Here is a 19,707-nt window from a genome sequence, read left to right as displayed (position 1 = left end):
AATGTCTGTCTTGTTTCAGTTCCTATTTTGTTTTATCTGTAGATGTTTAGTGTTTTGACATTCTAGATTAATCCAATTTAGCATAGTATGGAAACATTTGTTTAACTTTCTATGTCTTGCTTTAGGGGTTAAATCTGTAGTTCAGATGAAATTCTTCTCAGTTAGTGTATCCCCTAAGAGCCTTAAATTACAGTCTGGCAAAACTGTCCACCCAGACTCTAAAGAGTATTAACAATTGTGTGTTTAGCCTCAGGTTAGACCTTGCTCTTACCTGTTTGGAGATTGCACCTGAACAGTTGTGTTCTAGGAAGTGGCTGTTCCATTCCAGTGACTATTGCAGTGTGTTTCAGTGCATGTTGGTTTGGACTTGCTGACTGTTGAAGTGTGCGGTTTGAAGGAGCCTTGGTACAGCAGGAGCCAGCTGAACAGCACTGGGCCATCTCTGAAGTGTGCCATGGCTTCCTGAGCTCTGCAGGTGACAGGACTTCAGGCAAACCTCTGATTGTGGAAGAATATTGCTCATGAGCTCAACTCAGAGCTAGTGTCTCCTGTGAAGTGAGCAGTGTGTGAGGTGTGTAATGGCATTGTTTCCGCAGACACTGCAGCTGTACTCATCTCTCTTCTCAATGTGCTCTGTTGCTGCTTGTACTGCAGTCCTGTTTAGGACTTACATGCAGGCTAAGGTAATTCTGAGACTTCTTCAGAACTTTTGGATGAATACTTAGCCTTTCCTCGTATTTCCATCACTGGGAATGTTGAAAGACTGATGTCTTTCAGTGCTGGGTATTGATCACATCGCTGATCAATGATATGACGTGTATTTGGCTTCAAAGGCAATCTTAAGTGTGTTAGAACACTGATGGTGCATCAAGGGTACTGAAGCCAAAGTAAGTGGTCTGAGCCTTTCAAGAAATGTTCTAGCATCAAGCTTAAGGGAAGGGTTTATGGCAAAAAAAAAAAAAAAAAGGCGCTCCTATTTTGAACATGAGAGGCTTTTCAAAATGCTTTAAACTGTCCCCTTGGGATATGGGGAGACTTGGGAGCACCAAAGGCAAGGTTATCAAATTCTTAGGGTTTGAGATCCATAGAATCTGATGGTATCCATCCACCAGATCATAAGTATTTAGCCACCAGGAATGCTACATATGGTGTACTTCTTTATTTCCCATAAAATCTGATGTAAAGCGTTCCAGTAACATGGATAACACTTTAGAATGTAATTTTTTGGTGCCCTGAACCTAGGTTCCAGAAGATGGGATTCTCAGCAAATGGGTTTAGTTAGTTGGTGAAATTTAATATCTAAAACGCCAACTGCCCGGCCTTTATGTCCAGTATGGTTTAACTTATGGAGTAAGGTCCCTGAGTTCTCCTCTTTCCTTCCACAGGGCAAGCAGGAGGACTTCAAGACGACAGTTCTGGAGGGTATGGAGACGGCCAAGCATCAGGTGAGGGTGGCGTTTGATGCTTGCCACTGAGTAGCAAGAGCCGCCAAGTTAGGGATTGATGCTTGCAAGTGCGCATGGGTGTGGTTGTCCCGAATTTAGCAAGAGATGCAGGAGTTGTGTACCCACCTGTTTAAAAAGTGTGGGTTATTCAGATTTCAGTTGAGGTCTGTAACAACTGCGGAAAAGGGCACTAGCTAATCTGTGTTGAAATGCCTCAGGCCGATCTCTCATCCCTCCACTCCTCTCCATGTTCAGAGGAGTCTAAATTTACAAAAAGCTATTTCTTACCTAGCCAGTTTGTATCACCTAGATTGACACACTGAGCCCTGGGCTTTAGAACAGTATACCCTTTTTTATAATCTGCTGAAGAAACATAGCATGGAGTACCTTTTTGCTCATTTCTGTCTTTTGAAAGGCTTTGTGTTTGACCTGTGTGCCAGCACTTAGCCCAGGAGATTGTCTGCTGGGCAGATTCACAGTCTGTTGCTCAGTGGACTGGATTGTGAATTGCATTCGCCATTTGGCCTTGGTACTGCTGCTGGCAGTACTCACTGCTTCGTTCACAGGATTGATGTCTTTACTCTTAAGTACTTGGAGTACTACTTAAAATCTTCCTCCAACTCTGCTGCTTTTGCTCTCACTTCAGGATTAGGGTTTTCAACAAAAGAGTCAAAGGCTCCAGAACCTATTCTGTACCTCCAAGTTGCTCTTTTTGAAGCAAATAGAACTTCAAGATACTCATCTAAGAGCACATCCTTTGCTGTTGTAAGTAAGGGAGCTGAATACTGTTTTGGATGTTACCACTTGCATGGAACTGCTGTCTATCATGGTTGATGGGCTTAAGGATGCATTGCCTATTTCATTTTTAGGCAGGCATTGGCTGATTGGAAATTCTGCATATTTTGCATTTTGTATTATATGCTGACAGTATTCTCTAACAACTGTCCAGTTCAACAGCCAGAAACCTTTCAGTGTGTTCATCTGCAGATGTTTTAGTAAGTCTTTAAATGAGCAGCATCCCTCAGGATTTCTTCTGTGGGGAAGGATATAATCAAAACTTCAGCCAATTAGTTGCTAATGGTGAATGTCAGGAAATGGGCAAGTGTGTGTGCACAAATGTGTGTGAAGAGGAGCTGATAATCCAGTCTAGGCAGAACCATTCCTTCAGTTGCCTGCCCCAAGGAGAACCATGTAGTTTTGAACTGATAATCCCTGTAATCTGTGGCTTTCATGAAATACAAGCAGTAAGGGTGTGAAATGGGATTTAGTCAGCCTGAAATCCAAATCCATTTACATTTGAGCTGTGTTGTTGCAGAAGTGCAAGGACATCTAGTTCTTATAAGATCTTCCAGTGGTTGGTCAAATAAAAATGGTATCTTTGCTATTAATAACTATGCTTTTTCTAAATTCTTGTATTGGATGCTCTTGTGGGTTGTTTTATTAGCTTTTTTCTTTCCTCCTGAATACCTGTGCTCATCTGGAGCTATTCTGTCATTCTAGTTTTAAAGTTTGGGTATTGCCACAAAAGATATATGGCCTTAAAAGCCCCCACAACTCAACCCACCTTGGGAGTTCTTTCCAAAACCGTTAGCAGCACCATGTCCTCTGGCTGCTCAGTTTGAAGAAATAAATCCCAAAGCTTTTCGATAAACTGCTGAGTTGCCTTAAATCCACACATCTGAGAGTTTGCTGGTATTTGATGACTACATGGCTTTTTAGCAGGTACCTGGAGGAGCACAATTCTTTTAGCACAAACCTGTAAGAGGGAGTCAGGTTCAGCGTTTCAGGTCTTTAACTGGCTATTCTCTGAAAATTGTGCTGCTGAGCTTTTTGCTAGCACTTGAGGATCTAGAACCTTAATTAAGATTGTTAGCATTAGTAAAGTATCAGAGAACTGGTAACTGGTTTGATTTCCATGGCCAGTTTTACAGAATTCCTAGCTGAGCATATGCATTCCTACACAGATGTTGGCACACTTGGGCCAGTGTTACATGGAGGGACAGCAGAAGGCTTGGGGAAAGGTTATTGCTGGAGAAACTAAAGTTGTAGTAGAGCTGTGGGTTTCTATTCCACAACTGAATTATTAGTGCAGGAAACATTGTGGGTGTGTCAACTTCTCCTATGGTTAATTTTATTTTGCTTGCAATGCTCTGTAGCTTCTGTTACTGATTTATTCATGTTGTAAAAATTGTGTAAATGATTACAGACAGTTTTCTTTACCTTGAGTCATCACAGATATTTTGATCCTTACTTGTGAATGAATTTTTGGTTGTGGGTTTTTTTTGGTTGGTTGTTTTTTTGTTGTTTGTTTGAGGTTATGTTTTCTTCTTTTGTCGTTCTGGGTTTTTTTGGTTGATTGGGGGTTTTGTGTGGGGTTTTTTTGGTTGGTTTGATTTGGGGGGTTTTGTTTTGGTTTGGGGTTTTTTTGTTAGTTTCACAACCATTTCCTTCCTAGATTTTTTTCAGCACCTTTGGGAAGTAAAAATGCTTGGAAGTTAAAGGGGTGTGTGGTGGCACCAGAACTAAAAGCAGGGAATTCCTCTGTCTGGTACAGTGACATGTACTGCTGTACATGAACTTCAAACTCTTAAACGGTTGTCTTGGTTAGTGTAACACACTGCAAGCTTATATTTACTTTGCTATTTATTGTAATCTTTTGAACAATTCCAGTTTCAGCAAATGATCTTAATCTCACTGTGTTACTTGTGGGGTTTTTTGCCCATGGGATGTATTGGCTTCTATCTTTCTAGATTGAATGCCTTGTCCTCTGTCCTGTTCGAAGTCACTTCTAGGACATGGGAGATTTATATTGTTCTTGCTGTATTTCACATCTCAGTACTTTGTTTTGCTCGCTATGCCTGCAGGATTTGCTTTCTGCACTCTACTTGTACTGTAGCACTTGATGCAGCTGTGTCTTAGTTTGTCACTTTATCTATAGTACAGAGACTGAGGAAAGCAGGGTACAGAAATGTAGTTACATCACTGCCAGTGTGTGAATTGGTAGAAATGCAAGTTCCTGTATGAATGAAGGCTTTCCATAGAGAAAACCTCTCCTGTATGGGTTCAGCATCAGTCTTTTACATATGGAGCATTTAAAAAGAAAAGTAAGAAATCTGTTGTTTGGAGGCAGCACTTGGGAAGGGAGCACAAGAAATGCATAAGTGTGATTGTATTTCATTGCACTGCCTGCTGTAAATATATCAAATATGCAAAATGAGAGTTTAAGGTGGGTTCCTCTAGCTGGAGAAGGTCTATGCAAATTAAACTTTGAGAAGCAGATGAGAGGGGATGGTAGATGCTGTGCTTATATATTACAGATATTATGGCTTTGAACAGGTTCTGAAGCGTTTTTCCGATTCTGTTATAAACTGGAAACCCCACAAATTAAGGACAACATCTAAAATACTTACGTTTTATTGACACTATATATGTGTGTGTGTGTGTGTGTATATATATATATGTATGTTATATATAATATATTGATATGTGCCCCTGCCCCACTTATTTTTCAGGCTTTGTTTTTTGGGGGTTTTTGTTTATCTCCCCTGTAGTGTAGCTTTTTCATTATCTCTAGATGATACCTGTAATTCAAAGAACTGTTGACTTGGAAACCTGTATGTCTTGCAGAAGTAAATAAAAGGACTAAATAAAAGCATCACATGAAATTGGCCACCATATCGTCTCATGGCTGAATGAACTTGCTAGGAAGGGTAGTGTTCCTTTGCAGTGCCTGTAGACTACTTGTCTTTTTATTGTAGGTGTGGAGGGTGCAGCTTTCCAGAGTAGACTTCCACATGACCGTATGACATCTCAAGAAGCTGCCTGCTTCCCTGATATAATCAGTGGGCCACAGCAGACTCAGAAGGTGTTTTTGTACATCAGGAACCGCACTGTAAGTTTGTTGTAAAAGTATTGGTGAAAAAAGGGTAGGGAATTTGTATACCTTGCTGAGAGTTTTTGGCAGTTACCATGTCTAGCAATTGGTGGAATTTTTGTTTTTGAGAAAATGAGGTTTCATTTCTGGCATCCTGTCATGCTCTTAAGTTGTTAAGAAATGTGCTATCCAGTTCTCGATCAAAGCAGTGCTGTGAGCAGCATAAAGAATCTCTAGTGTATTTACAATATTCAGGGATCAAGACTTTCTCCTGTATTTTGAAAAGAGTATTTTGGAATACTGAAGTCATGTTAGAAAAATTAACAGTAGGAAAGCAAGAAATATTTTGAAAATTGCTGTGTTACCATAGTTAAGGGACAAAACACCTTAGGTACCACTCCATTTTTTCACAGACTAAAGATGATCACAAAACATTGCAGGGTATTGACCATGGTAACACCCAGTGCTTAATAACTTAAAAGAAGTTATTAAAAATTTATCTTAATGCTAAGAGCGTGACTTCTGCTACTCCTGTAAAATTTTCCTCTTGACTCAAGTTCCAACTTTTGGGAAGTCATGAGATGTGTAAAAACAGGCCAGATCATGCCAAAAAGTTTGGAAAACAATTTGCACAAAATGAATAGTGAGTAATCCTTTTACAAATGTGTTAGAAGCAGAAAAGCCTTCCACTGGAACTAAGAAATTACTGGAGAGAGATATTTGCAGGGAAAAGCAGCACTGCTGGTCTGTGGGCCTTATTCACTACAGAGGAACTTCTCCAAGTTCCTGAGCAGGAATCCTGTTTGAGGAAGGCTTGTGAGAGGATCTCTTCCAGCGAGGATAGCAGAGACTATGGAACAGCTGATATCAACCCAGTGCTCAGCAGAACTGCAAACTGCAGTGTGCAGCCTCTTAATTAGCCATTTTTCCTCAAATAGCCTCCCAAATTATAAGGAATTTTTTTGTTAATCATTCCTATTCATTATAGTTGTAGGATTTCCACTTTAATTTGCTATCTGTGAGGAACTGTGAAGCTCAGTAGTGCAACTCTAGACAGATACCCAAATAGATGTCTAATTATGGAATGTAAAATGGTGTGGAGATGCTATGTATGACCTAGATCTAGGCATGGAACAGTAAAATTATTTATTAACTCCTGCCTCTGTGCTACAAAGTAGGACTTCTGTTGGTAAAACAGTTCTTTTCTAGTATGAATTGGCCTACTAACATATCACAGACAGTTCTTCCTGCTTGATTTTTGAACTGTAACTGTCCTGTAAATACGCTTTTTTGTGTATATGTGGCCAGTGTAGTCCATGGTAGTGTCTTATATTGGTGAAGATGGATTGGATCATTAAATGTTGGAGATAATAAACCTTGTAACATGACAAAATACTGCTGTAGCTTTTGTGGAAACATGAAATATGATGACAAAAAGACGATGCTGGCTGATGTTGCCAGATTCATGCATCTTTGTGCTACCTTGGTGCATTTCCACTTATTTGAAATGGTGTGAGAATTTCAAACAGATTGTATTACACCTTAAGGAACACCAGAAGGCAACGTTCAGTGTGGCTAGGGTAGTCCTGCCAAAGTTTAATTAATTAGGGGATTTCATCTCCTGACAGTATTTGGTAGCAAACACACACCTGGAAAACACCTCTTTTGTATTGCTTAATATGATGTGTTGTATTGTTTGTTTAAATACAGCTGCAGCTCTGGTTGGATAACCCAAAGATTCAGCTGACGTTTGAAGCAACTATCCAACAATTAGAAGCACCTTATAATAGTAAGTCAAGGTTTTCATTGCCAAAACTGTACTGTATGTATCATTGTTTTTTTCCTTCACTCTTGATTGGGGAGAAGCTGCTTCAGATGAGTCCTTTGTTAGTGGAGCTCCATGAGTGGTCGTGTACAGACTGGGGTGTTGCATTATATTTATGGTTCAGATTTGTTAGAGTTCATTTGTCTGGTAAAGAGATACCACTAGCAGGATTCATAAAAGCAGCTGAAAAGATGGATTGTTACAGTAGGGTTAATTCATGTGCAGCTTTTAAGGTTTGCTACAGCTTCTTGGTGGTTTTTAGCTGTGAAACATTATTAATCATATGTTTTTTGGGAGGCATTAAGAAGTTGCATAAGACTTCGACTGGATGTGATGCAAGAAGGCAGTAAAAGAGTGAGGAGTTACTGCTTGCAAATGGAGACCATTCCACACTTCTCAAACAAGATCCTAATAACCTGGAAAAAGGTGGAGGGGAGCCATAAAAAAAAAAGTTGAAGATGAAAATAGTGGTGAAATGAATGCAAATACACTGTCAAGGATTGCAAAATAGTGAATTATTGTGCTTTTAAAAAGAAAAATGAGAATTCAGTACTACAGTAAGAATTGGCATAATGCTGGCAAATCACATCACAGTTCTGTGTCACGATCTTGGGATTTTGCAGTCAGTTTCAGGAAAGGTGTTCTTCTGCACTAGATTATAAGCATGTAATGTCCTGTACAGCTTTTCAGGCAGGATTCAAAACTGCAGTACAGCATGGGTGTTTTTCAGAAAATTAGCCTCAGGCATCCTCAGGAAGATGAGGAGGGCTGCAGAGCTGTAGGAAGGGATGTGTTTAGTGGGACTTGACTGGATTGCTGCTGTGAATATGTCCTCAGTACATATATGCTGCTGAGCATGCAGAATAATTTTGAAACTTTACACATTCTTTCAGGTGACACAGTGCTCGTTCATAGGGTTCACAGCTACCTGGAGCGTCATGGGCTGATCAACTTTGGGATCTACAAAAGAGTGAAGCCCCTTCCAAGTAAGGAACTTGGACATTGTTTCTAATTGAAGTTTTGTTTTACTGTTCCGTGATTTCTTAGGACAGCTTTTGAGTGCTCTTTTTTAGAATTGCAGTGCTAAGAAAATGGAAGAAGGCTGGAAAGCTATCTGGCTATTGATGTTAATGTGTTTTATTTTGGCATAGAGAAGCCATGTATTTACATAAATCGCTTTGAGAGGAAAAACGTTGGCAAATCTTCTGTAGATAATTCTAAATGTAGACTGTCGCTTTTTAATGAGTTATCTTGGTTCCTCATTTGAATAACAAAAGTCAGAAACACAATATTGTTCTTAGGTCTGTTACATGCTTATGTGTTTCTTGAGTTTTGCAAGTGAACTTCTCTACCCTTTCTACATTTTAGTCTGCTGGGATGAAAAAAATAAAACTATGATACTTTGTCCACAGTAATTAATATAAATGGCTTTCTTCTTCAGACAGTTGTCTGGAAGCATTTTTTCCCCTGTTTTCTTCCTTGTTCCAGATGTACTGCTAGTGTATTTTCCTTGTACGTGTCTTATTAAGAAAAATTATCAAGCGTTACTTTCAGAATTACTTCAGTTTTCTTTTTGTTAAAGAGTTTGTTCTGTCAGAACTGCTCACGAAAAGGAAGCTGCTTTTTGTTCTTGGTATCTCTTAAACCCAACTTTAACGTGACTGCAATTTAGTACTGCACATATAAAGGACCACTGTAGGTGATTTTCCTCTTTCCTTAGCCAAGAAGACAGGAAAGGTGATCATTATTGGTTCTGGAGTCTCTGGGTTGGCAGCAGCTCGCCAGTTGCAGAGTTTTGGAATGGATGTCACAGTTCTGGAAGCCAGAGTAAGAATTTATGTGCTATTTTACTTCTATATGGCACCTTAACCAGTAACCCTATTCAGTACTAGAACAGGGCTGTGTCCCAGCAGCATGCTCAGGGTGGGTAAGCGTTTGTGGTGTTCCCGGCAGTCAGGATGGATTGTGGATACTGAACCTGTCTCACAAGGAACTGAGTGGATCTGTTCTTGCTGGGAGCTGGCTGATGCTTTCTCAGGGGTGGGCTGGATAGTCAGGGGCTAGTGTTGTGTGCTTACACCAGGAACTGCTTAGAATGACCTTCTTTCATGGTTAGAAATTGGTTTCACCAGAAAGCAGAATGCAAGTCCATTTTTTGAGAACTTGCTTGTTAAATATAATCATGGCTTGGAACTGCCGCACAACATCAGGTGGGATTTTAAGCCTGGATTAATTCTTTATTACTGTGTGCTGAACAGAGACTTCAAAATTAGTGCTACATTTTGTGGTATGTGAACTAGCTGCTTGTTTGTTCAGGAATAAGGTATTCTTCATATTCAACCCAAAGCGGAATCTCTCCTTTTTTTTTTAATTGAAGTTTTTTTCATATAATCTGCTCAGTTGAGAATAGCTTGATACATATTATTTTAAATTCATTGACCAATTGGACCTTATCTTATGTTTTACTCCCTGGCTTTGTTTTGTTTGTATGTTTGCTTCTGACACTTTTCTAGCACAGTTTAAGATAATCTGCTTTAATTTTTTTGTTAGAATAGCGTTTCAGGCTCTTAATTTTGCTACTGCTCTTGCTGCTGTTTCCCAGGTTCCACACCACTGCAGCAGTGCAACAGTCTAATGGTTTAGGAGACTCTTGCTCACCTGAATATATTGGGTTTTCTTATTGTTTGCTTGGTTGGGTTTTGGGGTTGGTTAGGGTATTTTTGAAGCTGGAATTAATTAGCTGTAACCTGGCTTTTGTTCTGTGCATCATGATTATAACTAGTATGTAGAGCTGGCAAGAGGCTATTTTAAAATAATGCACAATATTTTTCAGCAATTATTCTCTAGGCTTCTCTTGAGTAGGCTGTATTTTTTTGGTTTTAAGGCTGCTTGGTGTTTTTTTGCATTATTCTGTAATTCAGGTGATAGTTGTTTCTTTGTTTCCACTGATTTTCTGTAGCTTTCAGACTATTAGTTTACATGCTTCTGAACTGCTGGCTTAATTATTAAAAATCAAACTTTGCATTTTTATGTGAATTGATCGCTGGCTGGGATCTTTGCCTAATTGTAACCAGTATTTTTCTCTGATACCGTCCTGCTAATTGGATGAGAATAGGGAAAGGTGACTTTTTTTTTTTTATGAAGTTTGCAGTGGTAGGGAAGTAATTGTCATCTTTAGTAATCTCTGACAATAACGAAAAGGGTTTTTTGTGCTTCTAAAATGGACTGCTGATTCATGGTTATCTTCTTGATAGCACAGCTGAATTATTTCCTATATAGCTGTTGGCTTTAGTGGTAGGAGGCAGGGGTGTTGCCTGGAATAAAACACAAAACTTTTCCAAAGAGTGTTAAAATGATAACATAAAATCAAATCTTTAACTGAAAGGCCTTCAAGGTGCACAATATGCACACATGGTACAGTATTTCCACAATTTTATAAGGTTAGTTGATTAGTATACCTAGCAAATTAGTATACCTAGCAAATCTAGAAGAGTAGTTGGTTAGGTAATTTTCCCCCAGGCTCTGCCCTGTTGAAGCCCTTCCTCCTGATCTTTTAGCCCTGCACTTTATTGTGTCTGTGATATATGGTGCAAAACAAAGTGTCCTTGCTAGACTAAAGGGAAGACTAAACAGAATTTCAAGAATGTATTATTAAGAGTTTGTTAAACTGTGGGAGAGGGCAGGAAAAGTACTAGAAGTTATAACTAAAGTTACAAATATATGAAAAATATATAAAAAGCTAAAAATCTTTAGGCCTCAGGGGGAGGAGGAAATCTAATACATAATTAAATTTGTCCATGGACAATGAAGGGATTGGCTTCGGAATCACAGTGGATCCTACTGTAGAAATACTTCAATCTGCCCAAATCAGATTAGGCATCTTTTTTTCTATTTCTTTCCTTTTTTCTTCTCCTTTTTAAAATGCAACTTAAACATTTTATTCCTTAACTTAGGCAAATTAAGTGTGATTGAGTTCATTTGCAGAGGTTTTTGGCAAAGTGTATGTTCGGTTTATTGAACCTTCATTTAAGAGAATACTTGCACCGTGTTTTGTAGAAGTTTCAGTGATTATATTTCAGTGAGATGTCTTACTGAATGTAACTGGAGGTTAATATTTTGTGCTTTTAAAAGGACCGAGTAGGAGGAAGAGTTGCTACCTTTCGCAAAGGGAACTACGTTGCAGATCTAGGAGCAATGGTGGTAACAGGACTTGGTGAGTTTTTCAAAATCAAAAGGACCAGGGAGGAAAATTGAGGGGCATAATGGTCTAACTGTGAAACCTTAATGCAATTTCCTTTCATGGCCAAAACAATTGGGTATTTTTAACTCTTAAAAAGTGTGTGTTCTCATTCAACCTTTTTGGCAGTTAGTAGTTTTCATAAATAGCAAAGCTATATGATGGGAGAGACCCTAAAGAGACAGAATGTGTTCTTTCAATTTACAGGGGAAAACAAGGGAGGAGGGGAAATGCCATTCTAAAGAAAGAGCCATTCTAAAGAGAAGGACCTTCTTCAGAGTTTAAATCTCAAAAGTACTTTCTCCAAGTGATTTCAAAAATAGTTGTAAAAATAATGGCAAACAAGCCAAATTTCTTCCTATTTATTACTGTTTCATGGGATGGCATCAGTTACTGACGTGGTTACTCTGCTAAGAAGATGGGCAGGTGTTGAGTGTGGAATATCCTTCAGCAATGTAGTGAAATGATGAAATATTGTAAAACCTATAATAAATCCCTTTTTTTACTGGCTGCCTTAATTTTGTGTCTGTCTCGTGATTAGTCTTATTAAATTGCATACAGAAACTGGTTCCAGACAACTGAATTTGCAGAGTCATGGAAAAACAATGACTAGTGAAAGACTATCATATTTTTATGTTTAATTATAGAATCATAGAATCTTAAGGGTTGGAAGGGACTCCTTGTCCTATCAATACTGTTTCTGACAAGGAGTCCCTCTCTGGCTTCCCTGTAGGACCCCTTCAGATACTGGAAAGTTGCTTTGAGGTCTCCACATAACCTTCTCTTCTCCAGGCAGAACAGTCCCAGCTTTCTCAGCCTGTCTTTGTAGGGGAAAGTGTTCCACTCCTCTTATCAACTTTTTGGCCTCCTCTGGACTTGCTCCAACAGTTCCATTTCCTTTTTATGTTGGAGATGCCAGAACTGTGTGCAGCACTCTGGGTGGGGTCCCACGGGACCAGAGTAGAGGGGGAGAACTCCCTCCTTTGACCTGCTGGCCATGCCCCTTCTGATGCAGCCCATTGGTTTCTGGGCTGGGAGCACTCAGTGCCAGCTCATGGTGAGTTTTTCATCAACCACCACCCCCAAGTTTTTTTCTGTAGGGCTGCTCAATCACTTCTCCACCCAATCTATAGGTGTGAGTGAGATTGCTGCAACCCAGGTGCAGGACCTTGTACTTTGCTTTGTTGAACTTCATGAGGTTTGCATCGGCCACCTCTCCAGCCTGTCTAGGTCCCTCTGGATGGCATCCCTTTTCCCCAGTGTGTCCACTGCCAGCTCCCTCAGGACCTGCAGATGAGTCTCATCAGGTCTCATGGATTTGTGGACATTCAGGTTCCTAAGATGGTCTCAAACCTCAGCCATGAATGATCACTTGTTTGTGATAGGTGTTTCCTTTCCAAAACAATCTACCCTTTGTCTTGAATGAGGCAGCATATGCTATGAAGAAAGAAAGAAAGATTTGTGTAGGGATGGAGATGGTTTGAAAGGCATCTTTCGTATTTCTGAATCTGGAAGAGAAGAGGGAAGGATACTGAAGGAGTTGATCTTGTGGGTTTGAGAAGGCAAAAGACTGAAGTAATGGGATCTTTTCTGGTTTTAATACTAAACCGTGAAAGAACTATAATTTTTAGTAGGTTGTTGAACTAGAAACATGAACTTATTTAGACCTACTTCAAAACTCTGTTCTGCTTTTTCAGTCACCTCTCTAAAGACAGGAAGGTGGCTGAACTTCCCCCTCTATTTTGAACAAACACACTGCATTTGCTTGAGTTGCAGAATCAGAGAACATTGGGAAGCTAGTCCTGAAAAACTTTTCCCAAAGTTAATTTTGTGGAGTAAGCCTGTATTGCCTTTGCTCTATACCATTTCCCACTTGTGTCCGTTCTTTTCCTTTCCTGTGCTGTCCTCAGTTTGATATTTAGGGATTTGGGATGCTTAAAGTTGGTGCTTTCTGCCTTTCTTGTTGTTCTACATGGAGTCTCCTCAATTGTTTTCTAATTTTAGTTACACAGCTTCCAGGTACAGTTGGTGTCTGGGGTTCATCTTCACAACTTGTATTCACTAGTGTCACTTGTTGGAGTTCCACTAAGTTTTTAGGAACTGAATTATTTTGGTTTCATTTCCATGTCACTATGCTTGGACTATAGCTCCTGTTACTGTGCAGCTTTGAGAGCTTTCCATGACTTTTCAAACACTCTGCTTGCAGATGTGTTTACAGCTATAAACTCTCAATCATAGTAAGATTGCTGCCACTCTAGGGCTCTGCTTGTATAATCACCCTATAATCGTCCTGTCCTTGAAGTTTTGATGGGCAGATTTTTTTTCCATGTCCTCATTGCAGGAATCACTGTGAGGTGCAGACCTTTGGCAGTGTTACACTAGGTCACTGGAATGCATTCACTGAAGTTGGTGTTTTAGTCTCTGAAATTGCTTTAAATGTGGAGTTTTTTTGTTTAATTGCAGACAAATTTTACAGGAGTCTCTGTTAACTATATAAAATCTTTTCCAGGAGGAAATCCCATGGCTGTGGTCAGCAAACAAGTTAATATGGAATTGGCAAAGATCAAACAAAAATGTCCACTTTATGAAGCGAATGGACAAGCTGTAAGTCTGATACTGTTTCCATGATCCTTCTAAAAAAGAAGTGATATCTCAAGTATGTTTGTTGCCAGCCTATTGGTCTAGCATGAGATGGCTTTCAGAGAGAGGGAAGAAGGAAAGTGTCTGTCCCTTTTTAGGCATTTTATTAATATTGTAGCATACCTGCACATATTCCTCTAAAACCTGCTCTTTCCATGTGAGTTTTTACCTCTGCATTTCAGAGGTTTGTGGAAACCAAGTTCCTGTTTGTTTTTCCCAAATTCATTACTGCTTTTCCTTAGACGGTCATCTGTCTTGCTCTTTGAAACAATTATCTGCTGTGCTGGCACTCTAGCTTCTGTTCTTGCTGGTACTCCTTTTCCCCAAAACAAATCATTCTGGCTGCTGTACTTTGCTGCTGGTTTTTAAAGGATTGACTAACCAATGCTAACTGGTTGAATGCATACAACAGCTCCGCAATAATAATCTAGAGCTGCAATTCACAAACCTAATTGGCTTTGTTTCTCTCTGCTCTAGTGTCGAGTGCTATTAGAGATAGAAATGATAGATCCTAGTTTAACACTGAATCTCACACATGTATTGACTAAAAGTCCTACCTGATGGATCTTAAACCGTGGTACAAAGAGTAACTTCTGAAAGAAGATAGGTGAGGATACTGGGCTTCTTGCTAGAGGCCTGGAATAGTGATCCTTGGCTCAAACTTGTTTGTAACCTGGCAGCTGCAGCTCCTCTTAGCGCATGAGTCAATAGGATGCTGTAATAAACTCAGGAAAAATTACCAAGGCATTGTAGACAATTCTACAGTAGACAGTCTGCTCCCATGTTGTGAAGCCAGTCCTGCATGTAATGTGTTAGCCTCTGCACTGCTATGTTTCTCCTCTCCCATCTGGGAGCTCCTCAAAACCTTCCCACTTTGTTTTGACAAAATTCATGGTCCTTGACAGGAGGCAAGTTGTAGCTTTTAAATTAACAAATTTCCCAGCCATGCTAGGAAGTATCAAAGATCCCTTGGAAAAGAATATACACGAGGTAATAATTCAGACACCTGAAGCAGGGAATGCATCTAGAAGTCCAGGAGCAAGTGACAATTGGATGTCCTTCATATCTTGGCTGCTATCTTGACAACTTTTCACATCTACACAAGTGTCTTAGTTAACTGTTACTGCCAGTCTGTCTTTTGCTCCACTCTGCATTTTACTGAAGGGCAAAGTACAAGTTCTGCACTGAGTGTCCGTCCTCATTGTTGAGCTTTGCAGTGAGGGTATAAATCTCTTCTTGCTACTCACAACTGTATGATGAACTCAGAATGAGCAGTTCAGTACATTCAATTACTACAGCTGTGGTTATTATTGTAGTCTTTGCCATGGTGTTACCTAATAAAGAAAGCCTTCTCAATGAAGAAGTGAAGATGGAATCAAATTCCCTGCATCTAGGACAGACAGTTAATGATTGCAAATTTCAGATCCTTCATTTGTGTTGAGTTGGTTTCCTTCAAAAATTTAGAAGTTCTGAGTAGTTTTTGGGAAGCTCTGCTGCCTGTACATCTGCCAAAGCTTCTGCATGAGACACAGATACCAGCTTTGAAGAGTTGTGCAATGTGAATATAAAAATGTTATTTCTCTTCCTTTTCTTCATTCTAACTTCACATTGCAGGGAAGCGTGCATTTGTAATACCATCTTCAATTTCTTTTCCACCAGAATCCTTAGATCCTTTTCATCCTGATACCCAGGAGTCAGTCCTCAGTCTGTCCTGATGCATGGGGCTATTCCATTGCAGTTTCAAAGTTTAGCCTTTGAATTTTATCAGGTTTTTGTTAGCACATTCCCCCAACTTGTTGAGAATATACTGAGGACAAGAGATTGGGGAGGCCTGAGAGCAAATGTTGCCCATAAAGACTGGGGCAAAAATGAATTTTGTGCTTTAACCTTTTCTCTATCCATTACCATTAGGTTCAGCAGCAGTCTGTAGGCTGCCTTATCCTTGGTCTTCAGCCACCACTGCACATGGAGAGAGGGCCATTTCTCAGCCTTTCACGTGCAGCGTCTCAGTTTCAGCCTTGGCTGACTTCTGGTTTACCTAATGCCACCTCTGCATGCTTGGGCAGTGCTACTTCACTTACCACAGATGGATTGTGGTGCAATCATATATGCTTATGCTGGAGCTTGGAAGACACTGCTTAAATGATAAAAGTGATTGCCATTGGTTTCTTGAAACAGGAGATCTAATTTTAGTCAGGGGAGCTATCCTACACTTCCTTCATCTAGAGAAGAACTTTGAAATCTAATCATTCTGTGGAGCCTACCCTGTGTGGACTCTGTGGAGCATCTCTGTTTAGCCTTAAGGCAGTGCTTAGTAGTAGCAAGTCCTGTTTCCCACAGAGACCACTACTGGGGACGTATACCAGATCATGGCCTACACAGACAGGGCTTTGACTTAAGCCAGAAGCTGCGGCATCACTCTGTCCATCACCAGGGTCTTCTCTTCAGAGGCAGAATCACTTATCCATGGATAGACTGTATGAAAGTGTACTAGAAACAAAGTCATTTGGATCAGGCCTTTTAATTTCCAGCTCTTCTGTTTTCATAATTAAAAAAACCAAAAGGTCACAGTAGTGTGGACCCATGCTGTTAAAGTAGGTCCTGGTGTTCAGATGTGGTACTAGAATGCCAAAGTTAAGTCAGCAGTGGGTGTATCATGGGTATGCGACAAAAGAGTTTACATTTAGGAACTGCCATTTGAAACTTCCCTTATGCCTCTGCTATGCTCAGTAGCCTTGTTGAAGGTTTCTGCTGGTACACATAGGAAAATAGTCTCACAATTGTGAAATACGTGTTCTACCTAGAATCACACCCACATGTTTTTGGACACAACAGGTTCAAGTTATATTGTTACATAGCTATGGAGTTACATAATTGTTATCAAATATTGACTGGCAGCAACTACCAGAGAGGAGTGGCGTCTTAAGTACAGATCTGGCTGAAGAGGAAGTTTCAGCTTTAATCTTGAAGGGGAGCAGTATTAAATCAGAGTGATCAATATGATTGCATTGAGGCAGATACTCAATTTTTCACAAATGAGCAGAAATGTAAACATGCATCTATATCTTGAAATTGTAGATTGGACAAGACTGAAGATAAGTGTAGGGATAGCTTGAAATACCCTCATAATCTTTAGATATGTGCTCCAGTCATCTTATAATCTGTGTCTTTTATAGTGCTGTTGCATACAATATTCCAACCTCTGAACTTACAGTATTGCAAAACTTTAATAATGTTTTAAAACCACATGATTTTGAGAAATAAGTGGTGGACTTAATACACAATATAGTTGTGTCAAAAAAGAGATCATTCATTTTTGAGACCTCATAACTTTGAATGATAAGAGAATTGAACGAATAATTAAGAAAGTAGGAGAACCTTGCATGGATTGCAGAGTTGGTGAGTCACTAGTCTTTGGCTGCCAGGGGGTGGGGGAGTTACCTTCATTCTTAAAATTCTGTCAGAGATGCATCAGAAATAGGGAGATTGATTTCATGGTGCCTTAAGTCTCCAGTGAGATGCTGCCTGCAGAACAGTACAGGGCTTCTAAGACATTTCACTGCAAAAATAGTGGGAGAATCAACATCTTAGTACAAGCTGGTAGACAAGTTGGCTTATAACACTTACGGTATGTACCCAGAGATGAAATACAGCTGTTAATTGTGAACTTCAGTGTTTCAGTCTGGGAAAATGCCAGAGAAGAAAGACCTACAGAGTTTGAAGGTAACCACTGGCACAAGAATGAGTGGCCAGCTGCAAAGTCAAAGAGGAGTTGTAATTAGACGATGAGATACTTGCCACTTAACACGGGGTATCCTTTGAGTTAGGGTTGAATAATAATTGGAAAAGAGCCATCTGATCAAGTCATAGGGATAGGCTTAGCACTGTTAACAACACCTCTCAAGTTATTTTCGTTCTGTTTAGCAGCCATCCAAGAGCTTTCCCTGTCTTTCTGAAGGAAATAGTTTTTTCTTTTCCTCATGATGATTTTTTCCCTTACACGCATCAGTGTTTCTCTCTCTTCTTTGTTTAACCCATGCGTGGCTTAACAGATGTAAGGTTTGCTCATTCCAGCACTTGAGCTCTCATCATGTAACAGGTATTTTCATACTGGCAGCACTCACTATTTAATTATTTAGTGAGATGATAATCACTATTTAACTGAGTATCATCAGTACAGTAAAATACTACCATTCCGTACATGTCCTGCAGTGTTTCTGCCTTCATCCTAGAAAAGCTGGATTGTTAGTTCTTAGTCACAGTGATCATTCCAGAAGATAAATTACTGCCTGTCTACTTCGCTGAACTATGCCAAGCCTTCTAAAGCCTTGTGATTGTGTAGAGCCATCCTTCTGTCAGAGCCTTTTGGCAAGCTTCTCTAGCTTTGATGAACACACCTTCCTTTTCGGTACGGAAATCTTATGAGCCCATAAAGCAGTTTGGTTTTCTCTTGCAAGAGGAGTCTGTGATCGTGGTTTGACAGCTCTTCTTGTGCCCATCCTGGCAAAGTGTGACATTGTGTTGTACAGACCTTGGCGTCTGACCATTTGAGAGAGCTAAAGGTATTAAAATTTTTTTTGCAAGGGCTATTCTCAGCAACTGTATTATTTATGAATAGGTTAAGAACAATGTTTGTTCTTTTGTCTCCTAGGTTCCCAAAGAGAAAGATGAAATGGTGGAGCAAGAATTTAATCGTTTGCTGGAAGCCACATCCTATCTCAGTCATCAGCTGGATTTTAATGTTCTCAATAATAAGCCTGTCTCCCTAGGTCAGGCTCTGGAGGTTGTCATACAGTAAGTGACTTCTCTCTTTTTGGTAGACCTTCCCATTTTGTGGATGAATTTCCAAAAGATACCTGAAACAATTGTGGTGTTCCTATAGGTAAGCAGCTGCTTACTCTCTTAAAACAGCTGCTTGATCTCACAGATAGTTAAAAGTAGCAAACCTCTCTTCTTGAAAGTTTCCTGGAAATCATTGCTACAGTGACTCAGTGCGATTGGTGTGCATATAGCGCACTAACGCTACTTGAAAGCTAATGGCAATTGTAATGGCCTTTAATAGCAGCAGGTAACTTCAGACTCATATTTTATCTGGTCACATATCCCTTATGTACAGAAACTTGCATTCATTTTCTAATTGCCATACAAGAATTTACTAAAATATCCCATGATGTGATTTTATTGCATTCCATTAATTAGATTGTGATAATAAGTTTTCTCATTAACACTGATGCCTTTTCCTGGTCTTAAAATCAAGAGTCATGCACAGTTAGAAGGGGAAAAGGGATTTTACCTTGGTATTTATTTTAAGGATCCTTAGGTGCACACGTCCAGGTCATATGCATCGAAATGCACCCCACTGAGAGTGCCCCAAAAGATCGGGTATAACATTATAGGTTTTACTAATTAGCAGATCTATCAAAGATTCCCTAATGAGAGGCTCAAGTGAGCCCCCCTCCCCAAGGAACCTTCCCCTGGATGGTTCTATCTTGGTTTACAGAATGTGTTCTGGAGAGGACCTTGGGGTCTGGGACACACTGATCCCTGGCTACGAAGCTTCTAAAATGTTTAGTCTCTTAGCTTGACAGACAAGTCCAAGAATGTAGGCAAAAGCACTAAGAATACAGAAGTTGCAAAAACATATAACGGGTATAAAAGAAAAGGCAAAAAATCTTCATGACATCAA

The 19,707-nt window shown here is 39.8% G+C and overlaps 1 protein-coding gene across 2 annotated transcripts in view; it reads left to right on the top strand.

Annotated features, from left to right (window-relative positions):
- KDM1A (lysine demethylase 1A) overlaps positions 1 to 19,707 on the top strand; it is a 40,214-nt gene that overhangs the window by 6,605 nt on the left and 13,902 nt on the right. The window contains exons 3-10 of one of the 2 annotated variants that reach the window (XM_048326889.1): positions 1,386 to 1,445; positions 5,204 to 5,337; positions 7,030 to 7,108; positions 8,038 to 8,130; positions 8,865 to 8,971; positions 11,276 to 11,357; positions 13,891 to 13,985; positions 18,673 to 18,815. In XM_048326889.1, the coding sequence (XP_048182846.1) occupies positions 1,386 to 1,445; positions 5,204 to 5,337; positions 7,030 to 7,108; positions 8,038 to 8,130; positions 8,865 to 8,971; positions 11,276 to 11,357; positions 13,891 to 13,985; positions 18,673 to 18,815 (793 nt within the window). The remainder of the gene's footprint in view (positions 1 to 1,385; positions 1,446 to 5,203; positions 5,338 to 7,029; positions 7,109 to 8,037; positions 8,131 to 8,864; positions 8,972 to 11,275; positions 11,358 to 13,890; positions 13,986 to 18,672; positions 18,816 to 19,707) is intronic. The other variant, XM_048326890.1, reaches the window with a different exon arrangement.

Source organism: Corvus hawaiiensis, chromosome 23 (genome assembly GCF_020740725.1).
Source record: "Corvus hawaiiensis isolate bCorHaw1 chromosome 23, bCorHaw1.pri.cur, whole genome shotgun sequence".
NCBI lineage: Eukaryota > Metazoa > Chordata > Aves > Passeriformes > Corvidae > Corvus > Corvus hawaiiensis.
The sequence above is the reverse complement of the archived record's forward strand: the minus strand, read 5'-3'. Positions and strand labels throughout refer to the sequence as shown.